This window comes from Scyliorhinus canicula, unplaced genomic scaffold (assembly GCF_902713615.1).
Source record: "Scyliorhinus canicula unplaced genomic scaffold, sScyCan1.1, whole genome shotgun sequence".
Classification (NCBI taxonomy): domain Eukaryota; kingdom Metazoa; phylum Chordata; class Chondrichthyes; order Carcharhiniformes; family Scyliorhinidae; genus Scyliorhinus; species Scyliorhinus canicula.
In genome coordinates this window covers 1,562-25,000 of record NW_024055747.1, presented here as the reverse complement: position 1 = coordinate 25,000, position 23,439 = coordinate 1,562, and the positions used below count along the sequence as shown (strand labels likewise).

Genomic DNA, 23,439 nt, shown 5'->3' with positions numbered 1-23,439 from the left:
ACTGAGGGAGTGCTGCACTGTCAGAGGGTCAGTACTGAGGGAGTGCTGCACTGTCAGAGGGTCAGTACTGAGGGAGTGCTGCACTGTGGGAGGGTGGGAGGGGGAGTGTTCTCTGGGGTGTTGGTGCCAACAGTGTCCCTCAGTTGACGGCTGTGAAGAAGTGATGGACCTGGTTCAATATCACATTGCTGTCTGTGGGATCTTCTTGTGCACACCTTTGACAGAAATGGCCTCGCTGCGGAAAGTAAGGGCTTTATCGGCTGTGAAGGGATTGGTGACATGCTGAAGGTAGAGACCACCGAGCCGGATTGAGCGGGGCCTGATGTACCTGTGTTTGGAGTCGGTGACGTCAATGTCTGCTCCGCGGCCAATCAGCAGCTGGCAGATGTCAGCGTGACCCAGCCGGGCAGCCAGCATGAGCGGGGTCGTGCCCTCCTGCAAAAACATGGACTTGGTTAGAGGTCATCGCCGGCCGGGCCCACCATTAATCCCCCCTAATCCCGCATGGCCCCTTGAGAAGGTGGTGGGTGAGCCGCCATCTTGAACCCGCTGCGAGGTGTAGGTACACCCACCGTGCTGTTGGGGAGGGAGTTCCGGGATTCCGACCCCGGCCACAGTGAAGGGACGGCCGATATATTCCCGAGTCGGGATGGCGAGCGACTCGGAGGGGGTACCTCCAGGTGGGGGGGTGTTCCCCATGTGTCTGCTGCCCCCCCCCCCCCCTCGTCCTTCTAGACGGTAGAGGTGGTGGGTTTGGGAAGGTGCTGTCGGTTCATACCTCACCCGGGCTAATAGCCAACTCACTCTATGGCCAATTTATTTTCTAAATCGGTGGGCACGGCTGGCGTCGTGCGTCGGGGGAGGGGGAGGGGGGGGGAAGATCCAATCACAGGCCGTTGTCAGGCAGAGCCCTGTCCCCAGCCAACCCACCAGTTGCCAGTTAGCCAATCGAACCGACTCCCTCCCAGGACCGGTTCCTCAGATCCACTCGGTGCCGTGGAGTGTGGCATCTCCTCTCCGCCAACGAAACCTTGGGGCACAGGCCGTGATTCTCCAAAAACCCGGCCAAGCGTTGGTGCCGGCGTAAACACCGCGGTGTTCCACGCCGGCACCAAGGGGCCTCTTGGCCCAGCGGCTCCGCGGCCTACAGAGGGTCAGCACGGAGAGTTGCGCGGTGCTCCAGCTGCCGTACGCGGCCCTGCACTGCTGGCCGTGGGTCCGCGCAGGCGGCGTAGCAACATGGCGGATCCACACAGCGGGCCGGCGGAGAAGAAGGTGAGCCCCCCCCCCACCACCAAATCGCACGCACCCGCCAATCGGTGACCCCGATCATGGGCCTGACCGTTGCGGACCATTGTAATAACAATAACATCTCTTACAATGGCCGGTCAGTGGTATCTCCCAGGATGGTGACAGTGGGGGGGATTCAGCGATGGTAATGCATGGTGGTTAGCATAAATGCTTCACAGCTCCAGGGTCCCAGGTTCGATTCCCGGCTTGGGTCACTGTCTGTGTGGAGTCTGCACGACCTCCCCGTGTGTGCGTGGGTTTCCTCCGGGTGCTCCGGTTTCCTCCCACAGTCCAAAGATGTGCGGGTTAGGTGGATTGGCCATGCTAAATTGCCCATAGTGTCCTAAAAAGTAAGGTTAAAGGGGGGGTTGTTGGGTTACGGGTATAGGGTGGATACGTGGGTTTGAGTAGGATGATCATTGCTCGGCACAACATTGAGGGCCGAAGGGCCTGTTCTGTGCTGTACTGTTCTATGTTCTATGATTCTATGAATGTCAAGGGGTGATGGTTAGATCCTCTCTTGTAGGAGATGGTCATTGCCTGGCAAATGCAATGTTAGCATTCATGTCGAGAGGGCTAGAATACAAGACCAGGGATGTACTTCTGAGGCTGTATAAGGCTCTGGTCAGACCCCATTTGGAGTATTGTGAGCAGTTTTGGGTCCTGTATCTAAGGAAGGATGTGCTGGGGCCTTGGAAAGGGTCCAGAGGAGGTTCGCAAGAATGATCCCTGGAACGAAGAGCTTGTCGTATGAGGAACGGTTGAGGACTCTGAGTCTGTACCCGTTGGGAGTTTAGAAGGCTGAGGGGGGGATCTTTATGAAACTTACAGGACACTGCGAGGCCTGGATAGAGTGGACGGGGAGAGGATGTTTCCACTTGTCGGCGAGACTAGAAGCAGAGGATTCACCATCTCAGACTAAAGGGACGATCCTTTAAAACAGAGATGAGGAGGAATTTCTTCAGCCAGAGGGTGGTGAATCTGTGGAACTCTTTGCCGCAGAAGGCTGTGGAGGCCAAATCACTGAGTGTCTTTAAGACGGAGATGGATAGGCACTGGATTAATAAGGGGATCAGGGGTTATGGGGAGAAGGCAGGAGAATGGGGATGAGAAAAATATCAGCCATGATTGAATGGCGGAGCAGACTCGATGGGCCGAGTGGCCTAATTCTGTTTCTGTATCTGATGGTCTTATGTGACTTGCCACTTGTCAGTCCGAGCCTGGATATTGTCCAGGTCTTGCTGCGTTTGGTCAGGGATGGTTATATGGTCGGACCTGTGGGGTGACAGTGATCAAAAGGCCCTTGGAGTTAAACCCGGCCTTGCGTAAAGGCCCACGCGGTTCCACAGAACCTGGCGGCGGTGGAGGAGGACTGGGGGAGGGGGGGGGGGTGAGGAAGGACTGGCCCCTGACGCCGTGATGCCCGCAACAGTTGGATATCCTCCCCCCGCCCCCGGACTTCATGCCAGCACAGAGGGAGCGGAAAGAGGGAGTTTGTGTGATTATAATTACTTCCAGAGGATTTGATCGTTTTTAAGAATATCATTGTGTTTATCAGGGTATTAAACCAGGCTCTGGGAACTTCAACATCAAGCATGTCATGTTCTCACTGCCTTATTAACTCTCCACTTAATCTCCAAAATATTGCACAAACATAGCGAAGTCCTTAAACCATCGACACATCAGAGGGCGATCAAAACACAACAGGATTCATTTCCTGCACACTGGACTATCGAGGGGTCAGTCAGTCAGTGACACAGTGACAGGGCCGCACTATCGAGGGGTCAGTCAGTGACACAGTGACAGGGCCGCACTATCGAGGGGTCAGTCAGTCAGTGACACAGTGACAGGGCCGCACTATCGAGGGTCAGTCAGTGACACAGTGACAGGGCCGCACTATCGAGGGGTCAGTCAGTCAGTGACACAGTGACAGGGCCGCACTATCGAGGGGTCAGTCAGTGACACAGTGACAGGGCCGCACTATCGAGGGGTCAGTCAGTGACACAGTGACAGGGCCGCACTATCAAGGGGTCAGTCAGTGACACAGTGACAGGGCCGCACTATCGAGGGGTCAGTCAGTGACACAGTAACAGGGCCGCACTATCGAGGGGTCAGTCAGTCAGTGACACAGTGACAGGGCCGCACTATTGAGGGGGTCAGTCAGTGACACAGTGACAGGGCCGCACTATCGAAGGGTCAGTCAGTGACACAGTGACAGGGCCGCACTATCGAGGGGTCAGTCAGTGACACAGTGACAGGGCCGCACTATCGAGGGGTCAGTCAGTGACACAGTGACAGGACCGAACCCATTCAAACCTCCTTTCTCACCCCTCTCACTGTCTCTCCATCCCTACACTCTCACTTCCCTCTCCTCACCTCCCTCCCTCTCCTTTTTTCCCCTCACTCGCTTCTCCCATTTTCCTCTCCCCCTCTGAAGAATCCTCCCCTCCCTCTAGCCCTCCACCTTCCCCCATCCCTTCCTCTACCTCCCCTCGCCCTCACCTCTTCCACCGCTCTCCTATTCCTCACTCACACTCCTCCTCCCGCTCTCTCTCATTCCCTTCCCACAATCCTGTCCCCCTCCCTCCCTCCCCTCTTCGCCTCTCTCAGCTCTCTATCCCTCTGTATCTCACTCTATCCCTCCCCTCTCAGCTCTCCCTCCATTTGTCCATCCCTCTCTCTCCATACTCTCTCTGTCTGTCTCTCTCTCTCTCTCTGTCTCACCCTCTCTATGTCTGTCTCTCTCTCTGTCTCTTTCTCTCTATCTCTATCTCTCTCTTTCTGTCTCCCTCTCTCTCCCTTCATCTGTCTCTCTCTCCCTCTGTCAGTCTCTTTCCCTCTCTCTCTCTGTCTCTCTCTGTCTCTCTCTGTCTCTGTCTCTCACTCTCTCTGTCTCTCTTGCTCCATGTGTGGCTGTCTCTCTCACTCTCTGTGTCTGTCTCTCTTGCTCTATCTATCTCTCTGTCTCTGTCTCTCTCTCTCTCTCTGTCTCTCTCTCTCTCTCTGTCTCTCTCTCTCTGTCTCTCTCTCTGTCTCTCCCGCTATCTCTCACTCTGTCTCTCTCTCACTCTGTCTCTCTCTCACTCTGTCTCTCTCTCACTCTGTCTCTCTCTCTGTCTTTCTGACTCTCCGTCTCTCCCGCTATCTCTCTCTGTCTTTCTCTCTCTCTGTATTTCTCTCTCTGTATTTCTCTCTCTCTGTACTTCTCTCTCTCTGTGTCTCTCTCTCTCTGTGTCTCTCTCTCTGTGTGTGTCTCCCTCTCTCTGTCTCTCTCTCTCTGTGTCTCTCTCTCTCTTTCCCTTCCCTCTCTCTCCCTCTCTCCCCTCTCTCTCCCTCTCTCCCTCCCCACTGTCTCCCCTGTCTCTCTTTCTCTCCCCCCTCTCTCTTCACCTCTCTCAATCCACCCCACCTCTCTCTCCACCTTCGCTCCCTATCCCACCCTCTCCCTCTCTCCCTTGCTCTCTTCCCTCCGTCCCTCCCAGGTAGAGTATTGTTGTTCTCGAAGTCGGTGAAGTGGCGCCTCAGGAACGCAGGATCTGCCGCCACACGTTGACTTCAGAATCGAGAGATGCCAAAGCAATTGACGGAGCCCCCCAAAAAATCTGCCACATGTTCCTGGCAACAACAACAAGAGCAAATGGTTGCCATGGGCGGCTCCCAGAAATTGTGGGATGGTCCATTCAGTAAATGCACTCACCCTGTCTGGTGTGTTGGTACAGGCGCCATAGTCACATAGCAGATTGGCGCTCACGACAGAACCAGATATTGCTGATGAGAGGGGAAGAGAGATATCAATATCATGGTAAACAGACTCGATGGGCCGAATGACCTCCTTCTACATAACAATGTTGTGATTCTGTGATACATTCCAAGTTATTACTTCCTGGGATATGCGAGCCTCTTTTAAATAAACTCGCTATCTACATCTGCCACTATATGTATTCCAACCAAACAACCCAACACTGTTCAAAATCCACTTGTAAATAAAGTTCTTTCCAGACCTTTGGAGCGAGTTCCTTTCAGGAGCAGCTCCCGTACGCTTCTGCTCAACCCCGCAGAGTTTGGCAAAACTGCTGATCACCTTAAAATCTTTTAACTGGCTGCCAAACTACAGACAGACCTGGCTCCTCCCATCACTTACATCACCTGCATCCCACCAATTTCCACGACCTGCTTCGCTGGGACGAAACACCACTCCCTCACGGTAAACCATCTGCACTCCAGGGAATCTCCAGCAATCTCAAAACAACGTTCCATTAGTAAGTTATCCGGGACCAAGTACGCGATTGGAATTAATGATTACCCCATCTTTTACGACTTTTTAATTGCAGCTTTAGCAGACATTCTGGGCGGAATGCTCCGTTGGCGGGATTTTCTGCCCACGCCCGAGGGGTTTTCCCGATGGCGTTGGGGCGGCCACAATGGGGAATCCCATTGGCCGGCTGCTGGAATGGAGGTTCCCACTGCCGGCAAGGGCGCGCCACACAGGAATACGTGGCTAGCGGACTGACCCACCCATTGTCTTTATGCATTTTAAAGTAGGGTTTTGAATATCATTGCTGCTACAGAATATACAATAAAATTTGTAACAGGTTATTCTTCATCATAACCCTCTAATTTTCCCTTGAATAGGTGGTGGGTGAGCTGAATTCCTGAGCTGCTGCAGTCCCGTGTGGTGTAGGTACACCCACAGTGCTGTTAGGCAGGGAGTCCCGGGATTCTAACCCAGCGACAGTGAAGGGACGGCCGATATATTTCCGAGTCGGGATGGCGAGCGGCTCGGAGGGGAAATTGGTTGTGGTGTTCCCCATGTGCCCCCCTCGTCCGTCTAGATGGTAGAGGTGGCGGGTTTGGAAGGTGCTGTCGAAGGCGAGTGGCCGCGGTGCGTCTTGGAGACGGTGCACACGGCTGCCACTGTGCGTCGGGGGGGGGGGGGGGGTGGAGGGAGGGAAGAGACTTCGTGGAAGATGATCCTTGGGTAGGGTGTGTGGACAGTCTGGGTCATGTTAACATTGAAAAGGAGGAGGTATTGGGTCTTTTAAGAGATATTAAGATAGATAAGTCTCCTGGGCCAGATGGGATTTATCCCAGAATACTGAGGGAAGCAATGGAAGAAATTGCTGGGGCCTTGACTGACATCTTTGTATCCTTATTGGCTACAGGTGAGATCCCAGAGGACTGGAGAATAGCTAATGTGGTACCGCTGTTTAAGAAAGGTAGCAGGGATAATCCTGGAAACTATAGGCCGGTGAGCCTCACGTCAGTAGTACGAAATGAATGAAATGAAAATCGCCTATTGTCACAAGTAGGCTTCAAATGAAGTTACTGCGAAAAGCCCCTAGTCGCCACATTCCGCCGCCTGTCCGTGGAGGCTGGTATGGGAATTGAACCGTGCTGCTGGCCTGCCTTGGTCTGCTTTCAAAGCCAGCGATTTATCCCAGTGTGCTAAACCAGCCCCTCAAGTTTAGAGGAGGTGTGCGAGGCAGGCTTTTAACACAGAGGGTGGTGAGTGCCTGGAACGCGTTGCCAGGGGAGGTTGTGGAAGAAGATACATTAACGGCGTTCAAAAAGCATCTTGACAAACACATGGATCGGATGGGTATAGAGGGATACGCCACAAGGAAGTGCTGAGGGTTTTGTAAAAGGTTGGTATCATTATGGGTACAGGCTTGGAGGGCTGAAGGGCCTGTTCCTGTGCTGGATTATTCTTTGTTCGTAACTGCTATCTTTTATCTCCACTCAAGCAAAACCCTCCTCAGGTCAAAATTCCACTGTTAAATACAGTTTGCCAACCCAGGAATACTTGCTGTGAATGGATGTCTTGGATAAACTGCTTTGAGAGAGAGAGAGAGATTCTTTAGGAACCAGCTTGCAGATTCTTGCCCGTGTCAAGCTATTGTTTAACCTCCCCAATATTTGGCAAAAAAGCTCTGGTCCGTTCACGTCCCCAAACTAAAACTGAAACTGAAACCCAACAGCTGACTGCTTCAGTCCTTGGCTCCGCCCATCGTCTACATCATCCCACCGAGGCTAAACACAAGGGGCGCGATGTCCTCGTCGCACCCGACTTGTTGTCGAGACGAGGCCGTTGAATCTCACGAAACGAAGCTCGAAACGTCTGGCGGGATTCAACGGAAATTCACGAGGTGGCGCGGTCTGGATGGGGCGATGTCCAGGTGCCGCCTATTTAACCGAGCCATTCGGCAATTAACGCTGGGTTCGAAGCCCCGGCGGGGCTGCCGGTGGAATTTAACTTCGAGGAATGAAATCCGGAATTGGAAAACGAGTCTGGGTTAACGGCGAACGTGACGACCGTCATCGACTGCGGTTAAAAAACAATCGGGTTCACTCACGTTCCCTTCAGGGAGGCAAATCTACCTGCTCACCCCGGTCTGGCCTACACGTGTCTCCAGACCCCCCCCCCCCCTCACACACGCAGCAATGTGGTCGACTCTGAACTCCCTCCCTCACCCCCCCTGGAATGGCCCGAGTATTATGGGCCAGGGTATAGAAATCCCGTCCCTGGGTCACTGACATAGAACATAGAACAGTACAGCACAGAACAGGCCCTTCGGCCCTCAATGTTGTGCCGAACAATGATCACCCTACTCAAACCCACGTATCCACCCTATACCCGTAACCCAACAACCCCCCCCCCCTTTACTTTTTAGGACACTACGGGCAATTTAGCATAGCCAATCCACCTAACCCGCACATCTTTGGACTGTGGGAGGAAACCGGAGCACCCGGAGGAAACCCACGCACACACGGGGAGGACGTGCAGACTCCGCACAGACAGTAACCCAGCCGGGAATCGAACCTGGGACCCTGGAGCTGTGAAGCATTTATGCTAACCACCATGCTACCGTGTTGACCGTGTGGAGTTTGCACATTCTCCCCGTGTCTGCGTGGATTGCACCCCCACAACCCAAAGAAGTGCAGGGTAGGTGGGATTGGCCACGCTAAATTGCCCACTTAATTGGAAAAAAATAGTTGGGTACTCTAAATTTATAAATCAATAAAAAGTATTTTTAAAACAAAACAATGTTTATTCTATGAACCCAGTTGACATTTTGTAAACACACCGTAAACAGTTTATCAACTACCAACACACGTAGCCCCACAGATACAATACTCTATAGGTAACCCTTAATATCTTCCCCAGCAACATCCATAAGTTAAACGAAAGGGAAAATGCTGGAAAATCTCAGCAGGTCTGGCAGCATCTGTAGGGAGAGAAAAGAGCTAACGTTTCGAGTCCGATGACTCTTTGGCAAAGCTAACAGACAGAGAAAGTGGGAAATATTTATACTGTGGAGTCAGAATGAAAGATGAGTCATAGCCACAGAAACCCAGGGAAACGGGGTGCTAATGGCCACAGATACCAAGGGGAAAGAGTGCTAATGGCAGTCCCCAGAGAGAACAAAAGATGTGAAAGGTCAAACAGCAGGGAAACTAACATTAGAGGATGAACTGTCGGTGCGGGGGGAGAAAAGAGGAGAAAGGTACAGGCAAGGTGGATAAGATTGGGGGGGGGGGGAGAATAAATGTATATTAAGAAAGAAAGAAATGGTAAAAGGCAGTTAAAATGAAATGAAAACAAATGGGCCGCGGTGGGGCTGATCATCTGAAGTTGTTGAATTCGATGTTCAGGCCGGAAGTGCCTAATCGGAAGATGAGATGTTGTTCCTCCAGATGTTGCTCTCTCCCTACAGATGCTGCCAGACTCGCTGAGATTTTCCAGCATTTTCCCTTTCGTTTCAGATTCCAGCATCCGCAGTAATTTGCTTTTCTCCATAAGTTAAACTTTTTTTAAAACAAAGACAGCAGGTTTAAATCCTCTACAGAAACAGGTATTACTTTGAAATCATCAAGTGAGCTGAAGACATTCTTCAACTTGCAGAGATTGAGATCAGAACATCTTCTTGCTTTGAATGCAGCCCTCCAACACTGCAAATGAAACCAAAAAACAGAGCCACAAAGCAGCTTTTCAGCTCAAAACGCAAATAAAAGACAGCCCAGCTCCACCCACACTCTGACATCACTGCAGCTATTTGATAAACACCTCTTTCTTAAAGGTACGTCCACATGACGCGAGCGTGACACCCAAGTTGGGTGAAGTGGGGCGGGGGCCAGGCGAGAACCAGCGACTCCCACATCGCTGTGAAAGAACGCGGATATTAGGAAAAACAAAGACAGACTCCCAGGAGGATTCGGGTCGCGCCCGGAGCTCCAGTAACCACTCTACTAACCTGCGTGATGCAAGGCTGTTCCGCCCTGGGCGTCGAGAGTGTCTACCGAAGCCTTGTGCTGCGTGGAAAGAGGAGGACATTGTGAGCTTCCCAATCATCTCCCGGCATCCCTCTTCTGACCATTTCGCCCGGTGTCCCCGGGAGAATGCATCGGGGATGAGGAAAATCTCAGGGGTCCGTAATCGCCCTCGAACCGGGTGTCTCGCTTGGGCATTCCGGAGGGGGGGGGGGGGTCCATTGACAATTAATCCCATTGCTCCGTATGGTGGGGAGTGGGGGGAGTGTCTGGAGTCACGTGTAGACCAGACCGCGGTCAGATTTCCGTCCCCCCCCCCCCAGAGGCGCGCACAAGTGAACAACGAACAAAGAAAAGTTCAGCACAGGAGCAGGCCCTTCGGTTCTATTCCCAAAGAACCCCCAAGGTGGGTTTTAACGAATATGGCCACCGTTCAGATTTTAATTTGGATTTACATTTGACCATCTGCTCCGGTGGGATTCGAACCCACATCCCTGGAGCCTTACCCTGGGTCTCTGCATCACTTGCCCAAGTGACCGCATCGCTACGGCACTGCCTCCCTCAAAGAACAAGAGACGCACAGGCGAGGCTGATAATGTCTTCGAGCGCGGCAGATTAAGGGGGTGATCGAATCGAGGGGCTTGAAGACGATTTAATGGGGTCGAGTGAGAGAAAATATCTCCTCTGGTGGTGGGGGGGGGGGGGGGGGGAAGGGTCTCAACTGAAATTTTCAAAAACCGAGATGGGGTGTTTGGTTGGCGGGGGGAGGGTGGGTGGGTAAGGGGGATTAAGGCTTCCCGAATCTCAGTTGGCAAATGAAGTTAAGAAACAGACCCACTGTGGTCATATTGATTGAAAGTAAAGATAGCAACTAAGGGTATTGTATCCACCGTATTGATTATGAATATCGCTTATTGTCACGAGTAGGCTTCAAATGAAGTTACTGTGAAAAGCCCCTAGTCGCCACATTCTGGCGCCTGTTCAGGGGAGGCCGGTACGGGAATCGAACCGTGCCGCTGGCCTGCCTCAGTCTGCTTTCGAAGCCAGCGATTTAGCCCAGTGAGCTAAACCAGCTCCATTGATTGGCATTGTTTGTGGGGTGATTATGTGAGCCATTTTAATACTGGGTTAGTAATAAAGTTTGTTTCAGGACACCCGTACCCCTATTTAGAACATAGAACATAGAACAGTACAGCACAGAACAGGCCCTTCGGCCCTCAATGTTGTGCCGAGCCACGATCACCCTACTCAAACCCACGTATCCACCCTATACCCATAACCCAACAACCCCCACTTAACCTTACTTTTATTAGGACACTACGGGCAATTTAGCATGGCCAATCCACCTAACCCGCACATCTTTGGACTGTGGGAGGAAACCGGAGCACCCGGAGGAAACCCACGCACACAGGGGGAGGACGTGCAGACTCCACACAGACAGTGACCCAGCCGGGAATCGAACCTGGGACCCTGGAGCTGTGAAGCATTTATGCTAACCACCATGCTACCCTGCTGCCCTGTTTTTTTTTTGGTTAGAGGAGGAGGTAGGGTGGGAAACACTGACGAAGTGTTTCGGGTTTAACTGTCACTTGACAACAGCCCCTCCACAAACCACCTTCAAATTAGGCTGACTGCACGTATGCAAATTTCCCCAGAACAGCTGATCAGTAGCTCTGCTCTGCTGCCCTCTGCTGGATTTCTGTGTGAAATCCCCCCTGGAGCGAGGTAACCTTGCCTCCCAGCCTGACAATATAACAATAGAATATTGGGGGTTTTCTCCCGTATCCTTGTCACTGTTGGCACTCGGGAGCGAATGAAAATGCGAAGGTCTGCGGGGGCAAGTCGGGGGGGGTGGGGGGGCAGATTGCTGCAACGTGATTTGAACACGCCGTGCAGGGCCTGAGACAGAGAGAGCGGGCACGTGCCCCGGGGGGCACCCACAGAAAGCAAACCTACCTTCAACAGGCTACGGACACAGTCGGGGTGCGAGTTCCTCACCGCGGTCTGCAGCGCAGTGCGACCTGTCAATTAAAACCCGTTATTAATATCTTTCGGAGAGACTGAACATAGAACAAAGAAAAGTACAGCACAGGAACAGGCCCTTCGGCCCTCCAAGCCCGTGCCGACCATGCTGCCCGTCTAAACTAAAATCTTCTGCACTTCCTGGGTCCGTATCCCTCTATTCCCATCCTATTCATGTATTTGTCAAGATGCCCCTTAAACGTCACTATCGTCCCTGCTTCCACCCTCTCCTCCGGCAGCGAGTTCCAGGCACCCACTACCCTCTGTGTAAAAAAACTTGCCTCGTACATCTCCTCTAAACCTTGCCCCTCGCATCTTAAACCTATGCCCCATAGTAATTGACCCCTCTACCCTGGGGAAAAGCCTCTGACTATCCACTCTGTCTATGCCCCTCATAATTTTGTAGACCTCTATCAAGTCGCCCCTCAACCTCCGGTGTTCCAGTGAGAACAAACCGAGTTTATACAACCTCTCCTCATAGCTACTGCCCTCCATAACAGGCAACATCCTGGTAAATCTCTTCTGCACCCTCTCTAAAGCCTCCACATCCTTCTGGTAGTGTGTCGACCAGAATTGAACACTATACTCCAAGTGTGGCCTAACTAAGGTTCTATACAGCTGCAACATGACTTGCCAATTCTTATACTCAATGCCCCGGCCAATGAAGGCAAGCATGCCGTATGCCTTCTTGACTACCTTCTCCACCTGTGTTGCCCCTTTCAGTGACCTGTGGACCTGTACACCTAGATCTCTGACTGTCAATACTCTTGAGGGTTCTACCATTCACTGTATATTCCCTACCTGTATTGGACCTTCCAAAATGCATTACCTCACATTTGTCCGGATTAAACCCCATCTGCCATCTCTCCGCCCAAGTCTCCAAACAATCTAAATCCTGCTGTATCCTCTGACAGTCCTCATCGCTATCCGCAATTCCACCAACCTTTGTGTTGTCTGCAAACTTACTAATCAGACCAGTTACATTTTCCTCCAAATCATTTATATATACTATGAACGGCAAAGGTCCCAGCACTGATCCCTGCGGAACACCACTAGTCACAGCCCTCCAATCAGAAAAGCACCCTTCCATTGCTACTCTCTGCCTTCTATGACCTAGCCAGTTCTGTATCCACCTTGCCAGCTCACCCCTGATCCCGTGTGACTTCACCTTTTGTACCAGTCTGCCATGAGGGACCTTGTCAAAGGCCTTACTGAAGTCCATAGAGACAACATCCACTGCCCTACCTGCATCAATCACCTTTGTGACCTCTTCAAAAAACTCTATCAAGTTAGTGAGACACGACCTCCCCTTCACAAAACCATGCTGCCTCTCACTAATACGTCCATTTGCTTCTAAATGGGAGTAGATCCTGTCTCAAAGAATTCTCTCCAGTAATTTCCCTACCACTGACGTAAGGCTCACCGGCCTGTAGTTCCCTGGATTATCCTTGCTACCCTTCTTAAACAAAGGAACAACATTGGCTATTCTCCAGTCCTCTGGATATCACCTGAAGACAGTGAGGATCCAAAGATTTCTGTCAAGGCCTCAGCAATTTCCTCTCCAGCCTCCTTCAGTATTCTGGGGTAGATCCCATCCGGCCCTGGGGACTTATCTACCTTAATATTTTTCAAGACGCCCAACACCTCGTCTTTTTGGATCTCAATGTGGCCCAGGCTATCTACACACCCTTCTCCAGACTCAACATCCACCAATTCCTTCTCTTTGGTGAATACTGATGTAAAGTATTCATTTAGTACCTCGCCCATTTCCTCTGGCTCCACACATAGATTCCCTTGCCTGTCCTTCAGTGGGCCAACCCTTTCCCTGGCTACCCTCTTGCTTTTTATGTACGTGTAAAAAGCCTTAGGATTTTCCTTAACCCTATTTGCCAATGACTTTTCGTGACCCCTTTTAGCCCTCCTGACTCCTTGCTTAAGTTCCTTCCTACTTTCCTTATATTACACACAGGCTTCGTCTGTTCCCAGCCTTCCAGCCCTGACAAATGTCTCCTTTTTCTTTTTGACGAGACCTACAATATCTCTCGTTACCCAAGGTTCCCGAAATTTGCCGTATTTTTCCTTCTTCCGCACAGCAACATGCCGGTCCTGAATTCCTTTCAACTGACACTTGAAAGCCTCCCACATGTCAGATGTTGATTTAGCCTCAAACATCCTCCCCCAATCTAGGTTCTTCAGTTCCTGCTTAATATTGTTATAATTAGCCTTCCCCCAATTTAGCACATTCACCCTAGGACCACTCTTATCCTTGTCCACCAGCACTTTAAAACTTACTGAATTGTGCTCACTGTTCCCGAAATGCTCCCCGACTGAAATTTCTACCACCTGGCCGGGCTCATTCCCCAATACCAGGTCCAGTACAGCCCCTTCCCTAGTTGGACTGTCTACATATTGTTTTAAGAAGCCCTCCTGGATGCTCCTTAAAAACTCTGCCCCGTCTAAGCCCCTAGCACTAAGTGAGTCCCAGTTAATATTGGGGAAGTTGAAGTCTCCCATCACAATGACCCTGTTGTTTTTACTCTTTTCCAAAATCTGTCTACCTATCTGCTCCTCTATCTCCCGCTGGCTGTTGGGAGGCCTGTAGTAAACCCCCAACATTGTGACTGCACCCTTCTTATTCCTGACCTCTACCCATATAGCCTCGCTGCTCTCTGAGGTGTCCTCCCGTAGTACAGCTGTGATATTCTCCCTAACCAGTAGCGCAACTCCGCCACCCCTTTTACATCCCCCTCTATCCCGCCTGAAACATCTAACCCCTGGAACATCTGGGGGCCGTTGTGGCTCCATCACGGATGTGGCCAATTTGTGGGGGAGGGTCTGGAGTCACGTGTAGGGTGGATCAGAGTGAGGGCGGCAGATTCCCCCCCCCCCCCACCCTCCCCCCCCCGGCAACCCGCCCCTCCTCCCACCCCTCCCCGGGTTCGATTCCCCGCTGGGTCACTGTCTGTGCGGAGTCTGCACGTCCTCCCCGTGTGTGTGCGTGGGTTTCCTCCGGGTGCTCCGGTTTCCTCCCACAGTCCAAAGATGTGCAGGTTAGGTGGATTGGCCGTGCTAAATTGTCCCTTCGTGTCCAAAGATGTGCAGGTTAGGTGGATTGGCCGTGCTAAATTGTCCCTTAGTGTCCAAAGATGTGCGGGTTAGGTGGATTGGCCGTGCTAAATTGCCCCTTAGTGTCCAAAGATGTACAGGTTAGGAGGATTGGCTGTGCTAAATTGTCCCTTAGTGTCCAAAGATGTGCAGGTTAGGTGGATTGGCCGTGCTAAATTGCCCTTTAGTGTCCAAAGATGTACAGGTTAGGTGGATTGGCCGTGCTAAATTGTCCTTTAGTGTCCAAAGATGTACACGTTAGGTGGATTGGTCGTGCTAAATTGTCCCTTAGTGTCCAAAGATGTGCGGGTTAGGCGGATTGGCCGTGCTAAATTGTCCCTTAGTGTCCAAAGATGTGCAGGTTAGGTGGATTGGCCGTGCTAAATTGCCCCTTAGTGTCCAAAGATGTACAGGTTAGGAGGATTGGCCGTGCTAAATTGTCCCTTAGTGTCCAAAGATGTGCAGGTTAGGTGGATTGGCCGTGCTAAATTGTCCCTTAGTGTCCAAAGATGTACAGGTTAGGAGGATTGGTCGTGCTAAATTGTCCCTTAGTGTCCAAAGATGTGCAGGTTAGGTGGATTGGTCGTGCTAAATTGTCCCTTAGTATCCAAAGACGTGCTTTTAGGTGAATTGGACATTCTGAATTCTCCCGCCCTATATCCGAACAGGAGCCGGAATGTGGCAACTAGGAGCTTTTCACAGTAACTTCATTGCAGTTAATGTAAGCCGACTTGTGACACTAATAAAGATTATTATTATTTAGCAGGGGAACGTTCGCCCCTGGGGGTGGGGGGGGGGGGGGGGGGGGGGAAGGGATGGACTGATTGATGGGGGAGCAGGCGGTGGGGGGGGGGGGGGGGGGGGAGCATTGCTTTACTATCCCACACAGCACAACGGTAGGCCATTCAGCCCATCGAGCCAGTGACAGCGCCGTGAAAGATCTGTCCATTGCGTCCACACTATCTTCCCCCCCCCCCCCCGGCTCTTTCCCCCCCCCCCCCCCCAACCCCACACTGGAGAATTCCCCCCTTCCAGTATTTCTCCGATTCCCCCATCCCCCCTTCCGAAAATTCCGATTGACGCTGCTCCACTCGCCCATCCGGAGCAGGGTGTTCCCGATCACAGAGCCTCGCCGTCTTTAAGATCGGAACTCGGGCCAAATGTTTGACGTCAAAGTGGTTTTGAGGGTGGAGAAGGAGGGAGAGAGAGAGGGAGACGGGGAGGCTGAGGGAGGGAACTCCAGAGCACAGCACCCCCCCCCCCCCCCCCCCCACCCCCCCGGCCCCCCCAAGGCACCTGAAGTCACGGCCGCCAATGGAGGAGCGATGGGAATCGGGGGGGGGGGGGGGGGAGGCTCGAGAGGCCGGGATTGGAGGAGCGCAGAGATCTCGGAGGGTTGTAGGGAGCTGGAGGAGGTTACAGAGATAGGGAGGGGGTGTAGGGGCTGGAGGAGGTTACAGAGATAGGGAGGGGGGTGTAGGGGCTGGAGGAGGTTACAGAGGTAGGGAGGGGGTGTAGGGGCTGGAGGAGGTTACAGAGATAGGGAGGGGGTGTAGGGGCTGGAGGAGGTTACAGCGATAGGGAGGGGGGTGTAGGGGCTGGAGGAGGTTATAGAGATAGGGAGGGAGTGTAGGGAGCTGGAGGAGGTTACAGAGATAGGGAGGGGGGTGTAGGGAGCTGGAGGAGGTTACAGAGATAGGGAGACGGGTGTAGGGAGCTGGAGGAGGTTACAGAGATAGGGAGGGGGTGTAGGGGCTGGAGGAGGTTACAGAGATAGGGAGGGGATGTAGGGACTGGAGGAGGTTACAGAGATAGGGAGGGGGTGTAGGGACTGGAGGAGGTTACAGAGATAGGGAGGGGGGTGTAGGGGTTGGAGGAGGTTACAGAGATAGGGAGGGGGTGTAGGGGCTGGAGGAGGTTACAGAGATAGGGAGGGGGTGAAGGGGCTGGAGGAGGTTACAGACATACGGAGGGGGTGTAGGGGCTGGAGGAGGTTACAGAGATAGGGAGGGGGTGTAGGGGCTGGAGGAGGTTACAGAGATAGGGAGGGGGTGTAGGGGCTGGAGGAGGTTACAGAGATAGGGAGGGGGGTGCTGGGGCTGGAGGAGGTTACAGAGATAGGGAGGGGGTGTAGGGGCTGGAGGAGGTTACAGAGATAGGGAGGGGGGTGTAGGGACTGGAGGAGGTTACAGAGATAGGGAGGGGGTGTAGGGGCTGGAGGAGGTTACAGAGATAGGGAGGGGGTGTAGGGGCTGGAGGAGGTTACAGATAGGGAGGGGGGGGGGTGTAGGGGCTGGAGGAGGTTACAGAGATAGGGAGGGGGTGAAGGGGCTGGAGGAGGTTACAGACATAGGGAGGGGGTGTAGGGGCTGGAGGAGGTTATAGAGATAGGGAGGGGGGTGTAGGGACTGGAGGAGGTTACAGGGATAGGGAGGGGGTGTAGGGGCTGGAGGAGGTTACAGAGATAGGGAGGGGGTGTAGGGGCTGGAGGAGGTTACAGAGATAGGGAGGGGGGGTGTAGGGCTGGAGGAGGTTACAGAGATAGGGAGGGGGTGTAGGGGCTGGAGGGGGTTACAGAGATAGGGAGGGGGGTGTAGGGGCTGGAGGAGGTTACAGAGATAGGGAGGGGGGTGTAGGGGCTGGAGGGGGTTACAGAGATAGGGAGGGTGGTGTAGGGAGCTGGAGGAGGTTACAGAGATAGGGAGGGGGTGTAGGGACTGGAGGAGGTTACAGAGATCGGGAGGGGGTGTAGGGGCTGGAGGAGGTTACAGAGATAGGGAGGGGTGTTGGGGTTACAGAGATAGGGAGGGGGGTGTAGAGGCTGGAGGAGGTTACAGAGATAGGGAGGGGGTGTGGGGGCTGGAGGAGGTTACAGAGATAGGGAGGGGGTGTAGGGGCTGGAGGAGGTTACAGAGATAGGGAGGGGGTGTAGGGGCTGGAGGAGGTTACAGAGATAGGGAGGGGGGTGTAGGAGCTGGAGGAGGTTACAGAGATAGGGAGGGGGTGTAGGGGCTGGAGGAGGTTACAGAGATAGGGAGGGGGTGTGGGGGCTGGAGGAGGTTACAGAGATAGGGAGGGGGGTGTAGAGGCTGGAGGAGGTTACAGAGATAGGGAGGGGGTGTAGGGACTGGAGGAGGTTACAGAGATAGGGAGGGGGGTGTAGAGGCTGGAGGAGGTTACAGAGATAGGGAGGGCAATGATGGCCAGGGAGGGAGTTGAAGAAAGGAGTGAGAAATGTTCAATGGATGTGTATCTGGACCGGGAATTCGGGACTGAAGTTGACTCGAGTTCAGTCCTTCTCAGGACAGATGTGGACAACAGACCTTCCAGGGGAGGGGAGGGATGGAGGACCAGGCTGCGGGTGAACTGAGGCAGGATCTTACCCTCGAAATCCCGAGCCTCCAAATCGACTCGACAGGACAGCAGGAGATCCAAACAGTCTGTGTAACCTCGGCAAGCGGCAACGTGGAACCTGTCAACAAAATACACCCTGAGTGGGGGGGAGTAATGGAGTGAGGGATATGGAGTGAGGGATATGGAGTGAGGGATATGGAGTGAGGGATATGGAGTGAGGGATATGGAGTGAGGGATATGGGGTGAGGGATATGGAGTGAGGGATATGGAGTGAGAGATATGGAGTGAGCGATATGGGGTGAGGGATATGGAGTGAGAGATATGGAGTGAGGGATATGGAGTGAGGGATATGGAGTGAGAGATATGGAGTGAGAGATATGGAGTGAGCGATATGGGGTGAGGGATATGGAGTGAGAGATATGGAGTGAGAGATATGGAGTGAGCGATATGGGGTGAGGGATATGGAGTGAGAGATATGGAGTGAGGGATATGGAGTGAGGGATATGGAGTGAGAGATATGGGGTGAGGGATATGGAGTGAGGGATATGGAGTGAGAGATATGGAGTGAGCGATATGGGGTGAGGGATATGGAGTGAGAGATATGGAGTGAGGGATATGGAGTGAGGGATATGGAGTGAGAGATATGGAGTGATAGATATGGAGTGAGGGATATGGAGGGGGGAGTTGGTGGGTGGGGAGTTGGGGAGGGTGGGGTGGGGAGTTGGGGAGGGTGGGGGGGTTGGGGGTGGGGAGTTGGGGGGTGGGGAGTTGGGGGTGGGGAGTTGGGGTGGGGAGTTGGGGGGGTGGGGAGTTGGGGGTGGGGAGTTGGGGGGTGGGGATTTGGGGGAGTTGGGGTGGTGGGGAGTTGAGGGGTGGGGAGTTGGGGGGTTGTTGGGGAGTTGGGGGGTGGGGGGGAGTTGGGGGTGGGGAGTTGGGGGAGTTGGGGGGTGGGGAGTTGGGGGGTGGGGGAGTTGGGTGGTGGGGAGTTGGGGGGAAATTGAGGGTGGGGAGTTGGGGGAGTTGGGGGGTGGGGAGTTGGGGGTGGGAAGTTGGGGGGTGGGGAGTTGGGGGTGGGGAGTTGGGGGGTGGGGGGAGTTGGGGGTGTGGGGGGTGGGGGGGAGTTGGGGGGGTGGGGGGGGTGGTTGGGAGTTGGGGGTGTTGGGGGTTGGGGGGGTGGTTGGGGGTGTTGGGCTGGTGAGTTGGGGGGTGTTGGGCTGGGGAGTTGGGGGGTGGTTGGGAGTTGGGGGTGTGGGGGGGAGTTGGGGGGTTGGTGGGGAGTTGGGGGTGGGGGGTAGTTGGAGGAGATGGGGGCTGGGGGAGTTGGGGGGTTGGTGGGGTGTGGGGTGGGTGGGGGGGGGTTGGGGGTGTGGGGGGTGTGGGGGGTGGGGGGGGAGTTGGGGGTGGGGGGGTGTGTGGGGGTTGTTTGGGAGTTGGGGGTGTGGGGGGTATGGGGGGGAGTTGGGGGTGTGGGGTGTGGTGGGGTGGTTGGGGGGTGGTTGGGAGTTGGGGGTGTGGGGGGGAGCTGGGTGGGAGTTGGGGGTGTGGGGGGGGGTGGGGGGGAGTTGGGGGGGTGGGGGGGGGGGGGGTGGGGGGGAGTTGGGGGTGTGGGGGGTGTGGGGAGGGGGTGGGGGGAGTCGGGGTGTGGGGGGGGGGAGTTGGGGGTGTCGGGGGTGTGGGGGGTTGGTTGGGGGGTGGTTGGGAGTTGGGGGTGTGGGGGGGTGGTTGGGAGTTGGGGGGGTGTTGGGCTGGGGAGTTGGGGGGGTGGTTGGGAGTTGGGGGGTGGGGGGTGGGGGTGAGTTGTGGGTGTGGGGGGTGTGGGGTGGGTGGGGGGGAGTGGGGGGTGTGGGGGGTGTGGGGTGGGTAGGGGGAGTTGGGGGTGTTGGGGGTGTGGGGGAGTGGTTGGGAGTTGGGGGGGAGTTCGGGGGGGTGGGGGTGTGGGGGGGAGTTGGGGGGGGTGGGGGGAGTTGGGGGTGTTGGGGTGTGGGGGGGAGTTGGGGGGTGGGGGAGTTGGGGGGGGAGTTGGGAGTTGTGGGGGTTGTTGGGGAGTTGGGGGGGGGTGGGCTGGGGAGTTGGGGGGTGGGGGAGTTGGGGGGGGGAGTTGGGAGTTGTGGGGGTTGTTGGGGAGTTGGGGGGGGTTGGGCTGGGGAGTTGGCCTGCGGTGGGGGGGAGTTGGGGGGGGTTGGGCTGGGGAGTTGGCCTGCGGTGGGGGGGAGTTGGGGGGGGGTTGGGCTGGGGAGCTGGCGGGCGGGGGGGGGGGTGAGGTGGGAACCGTGCGCGCGCCGGCCCCTCGGCACTCACGGGGAACGTCCCTCAGCATCCAGCTTGCTGACCACAGTGCTGCCTTTGAGCATGGCGGCCAGCTTGCCCACGTCCCTCCTGTCCACCGCAGCCAGCAGCCTCTTGTCCGCCTTGCTCCATCTGTCCACCTGCTGGAGAATTCGAGAAGTGGTTGAGGGACGAGCTGGGACACAGCGCACATCCATTCATCTCGAACCGTCAGCCCCCCCCCCAACCCACCCCACCCCCCCGCCCCGCCGCTCGAACAGACGGACCGCAATCCGCCTTCCGCCCCTGACCAGGGAACACTGCGGACTGGGAAAGTTTGACCACAGCCTGTTTGCCTCATCCAATCGGACTCTGACCCTACCACAGCCCCAGATCCAACAGTACGGTCCCGATGAATATTTCCAATTCCTATACCTGCCAAGGTTCTGAGGCCCAGATCTCGGCTTCATTTGAAAATGGACCATTGCCCGAACTGTGAGAGTGTCTGCTGCAAATCCAATTCACTAGGGTCACCAGAAACATTGAAAATGGTGACGCAGTCAGGGAATAAATCATCCTTCGCACCACTGTGTTAAAAGGTGCACGATTCAAGTCCACACTCAATACACCTCACACCGTAATCCAGGCTGACACACCCATGGTCAGTGCGGAGGGAGTGCCGCACTGTCAGAGGGTCAGTACTGAGGGAGTGCCGCACTGTCAGAGGGTCAGTACTGAGGGAGCGCCGCACTGTCAGAGGGTCAGTAGTGAGGGAGTGCCGCACTGTCAGAGGGTCAGTACTGAGGGAGTGCTGCACTGTCGGGGGGTCAGTACTGAGGGAGTGCCGCACTGTTGGAGGGTCAGTACTGAGGGAGTGCTGCACTGTCAGAGGGTCAGTACTGAGGGAGTGCTGCACTGTCAGAGGGTCAGTACTGAGGGAGTGCCGCACTGTCAGAGGGTCAGTACTGAGGGAGCGCCGCACTGTCAGAGGGTCAGTACTGAGGGAGTGCTGCACTGTCAGAGGGTCAGTACTGAGGGAGTGCCGCACTGTCAGAGGGTCAGGACTGAGGGAGCGCTGCACTGTCAGAGGGTCAGTACTGAGGGAGCGCCGCACTATCAGAGGGTCAGTACTGAGGCAGTGCTGCACTGTCAGAGGGTCAGTACTGAGGGAGTGCCGCACTGTCAGAGGGCCAGTACTGAGGGAGTGCCACACTGTCAGAGGGTCAGTACTGAGGGAGTGCCGCACTGTGGGAGGGTCAGTACTGAGGGAGTGCCGCACTGTGGGAGGGTCAGTACTGAGGGAGTGCCACACTGTGGGAGGGCCAGTACTGAGGGAGTGCCGCATTGTCAGAGGGTCAGTACTGAGGGAGTGCTGCACTGTGGGAGGGTCAGTACTGAGGGAGTGCCGCACTGTCAGAGGGTCAGTACTGAGGGAGCACCGCACTGTCAGAGGGTCAGTACTGAGGGAGCGCAGCACTGTGGGAGGGTCAGTACTGAGGGAGTGCTGCACTGTCAGAGGGTCAGTACTGACGGAGTGCCGCACTGTCAGAGGGTCAGTACTGAGGGAGTGCTGCACTGTTGGAGGGTCAGTACTGAGGGAGTGCCGCACTGTCAGAGGGTCAGTGCTGAGGGAGTGCCGCACTGTGGGAGGGTCAGTACTGAGGGAGCGCGGCACTGTCAGAGGGTCAGTACTGAGGGAGTGCTGCACTGTCAGAGGGTCAGTACTGAGGGAGTGCCGCATTGTCAGAGGGTCAGTACTGAGGGAGCGCCGCACTGTCAGAGGGTCAGTACTGAGGGAGTGCCGCACTGTCAGAGGGTCAGTACTGAGGGTGTGCCGCACTGTGGGCGGGTCAGTACTGAGGGAGTGCCGCACTGTGGAGGGTCAGTACTGAGGGAGTGCCGCTCTGTCAGAGGGTCAGTACTGAGGGAGTGCCGCACTGTCAGAGGGTCAGTACTGAGGGAGCGCCGCACTATTGTAAAGGAAACCATGGCTAACATTGGAAATTAAGCAGAGGTGGGTTTGGGGGTGGAAGGGGTGGTGGCAAAGTTCCCCCAGAGTCTCGGGACAAACATCTGGCCCTCGGCCAACATCGTGAAATACCGACGGTGTGGGCCGCTACCTGGGACGTTAACGCTGCGATAACGGCGCTGTGCAGCTGTGAAACAGGGATCGGAGGGAGCACTCCTTCGCCCGCACTGCGTTTTGTGGTCACCCGTGGGAGTGGAGTGGCGATAACCACAAAACTTTCATCCATACTTCACGCCTCTGACGCTCCCTCTGCAAGGGAGTTCCCAGGGAAACAGAGCTGGACGGAGGGAGGGCGAGGGATGATGGTGATTGAAGATCTAAACGGCTTACGTACGGGAAACTTTGCCGGCGGGGAGCAGAAAATTCGTTTCATTCCGTCCGCTGCTGCCAGGAATCGGAATGAGCGAGGCCGACGATCCCTCGGTCACCCCCTACTCGGAATAATGCCGGAGAACTTCTACCGTCCCATGCAGATGAACCAATAATTTTCTCAGGTTCGCCCACAGTGTGTCACCTCAGCCTGAGGCAGATTGCGAGCAGGGGCTTTGCTCAGAACAACAGCGACACACCTCACTACATACCTGGGCCGTGCACTGACATGTCAGAGTATGTTCGCTCACATGGCATGTTCAGAATCGTGCCTCAGAAGCGTTACTCGTCTCTTTCTCTCTCTCTCTCTCGCTCTCTCTCTGTCTCTCCCTCTCTCTGTCTCTCTCTGTCTCTGTCTCACTCTCTGTCTCTCCCTCTCTCTCTCTGTCTCGCTCTCTCTGTCTCTCCCTCTCTCTCTCTGTCTCTCTCTCTCTCTCTCTCTATCTATCTATCTCTGTCTCTCCCTCTCTCTATCTCTCTGCCTTGCTACTCTGAACCAGAAATGTGTGGGTACGTGTTGTCACTACTGAGGGAGTTCACACTGTCAGAGGGTCAGTACTGAGGGAGTGCCGCACTGTCAGAGGGTCAGTACTGAGGGATTGCCGCACTGTCAGAGGGTCAGTGCTGAGGGAGCCGCACTGTCAGAGGGTCAGTACTGAGGGATTGCCGCACTATGGGAGGGTCAGTACTGAGGGAGTGCCGCACTGTCAGCGGGTCAGTACTGAGGTAGTGCCGCA

At 54.9% G+C, this 23,439-nt stretch overlaps 1 protein-coding gene across 1 annotated transcript in view; it reads right to left on the bottom strand.

Moving 5' to 3' along the window:
- The window catches only part of LOC119960902 (ankyrin repeat domain-containing protein 35-like), a gene marked incomplete at its 3' end in the record, with an annotated part of 31,810 nt that extends 8,993 nt beyond the window's left edge, over nucleotides 1-22,817 (bottom strand). Inside the window, exons 1-7 of the mRNA XM_038788476.1 lie at nucleotides 22,668-22,817; nucleotides 20,338-20,465; nucleotides 18,069-18,157; nucleotides 11,515-11,579; nucleotides 9,543-9,600; nucleotides 4,988-5,058; nucleotides 329-435 (exon numbers count right to left, since the gene is read on the bottom strand). Coding sequence (XP_038644404.1) covers nucleotides 329-435; nucleotides 4,988-5,058; nucleotides 9,543-9,600; nucleotides 11,515-11,579; nucleotides 18,069-18,157; nucleotides 20,338-20,465; nucleotides 22,668-22,706 — 557 coding nt within the window. The remainder of the gene's footprint in view (nucleotides 1-328; nucleotides 436-4,987; nucleotides 5,059-9,542; nucleotides 9,601-11,514; nucleotides 11,580-18,068; nucleotides 18,158-20,337; nucleotides 20,466-22,667) is intronic.
- Nucleotides 22,818-23,439: the final 622 nt, after the last annotated feature.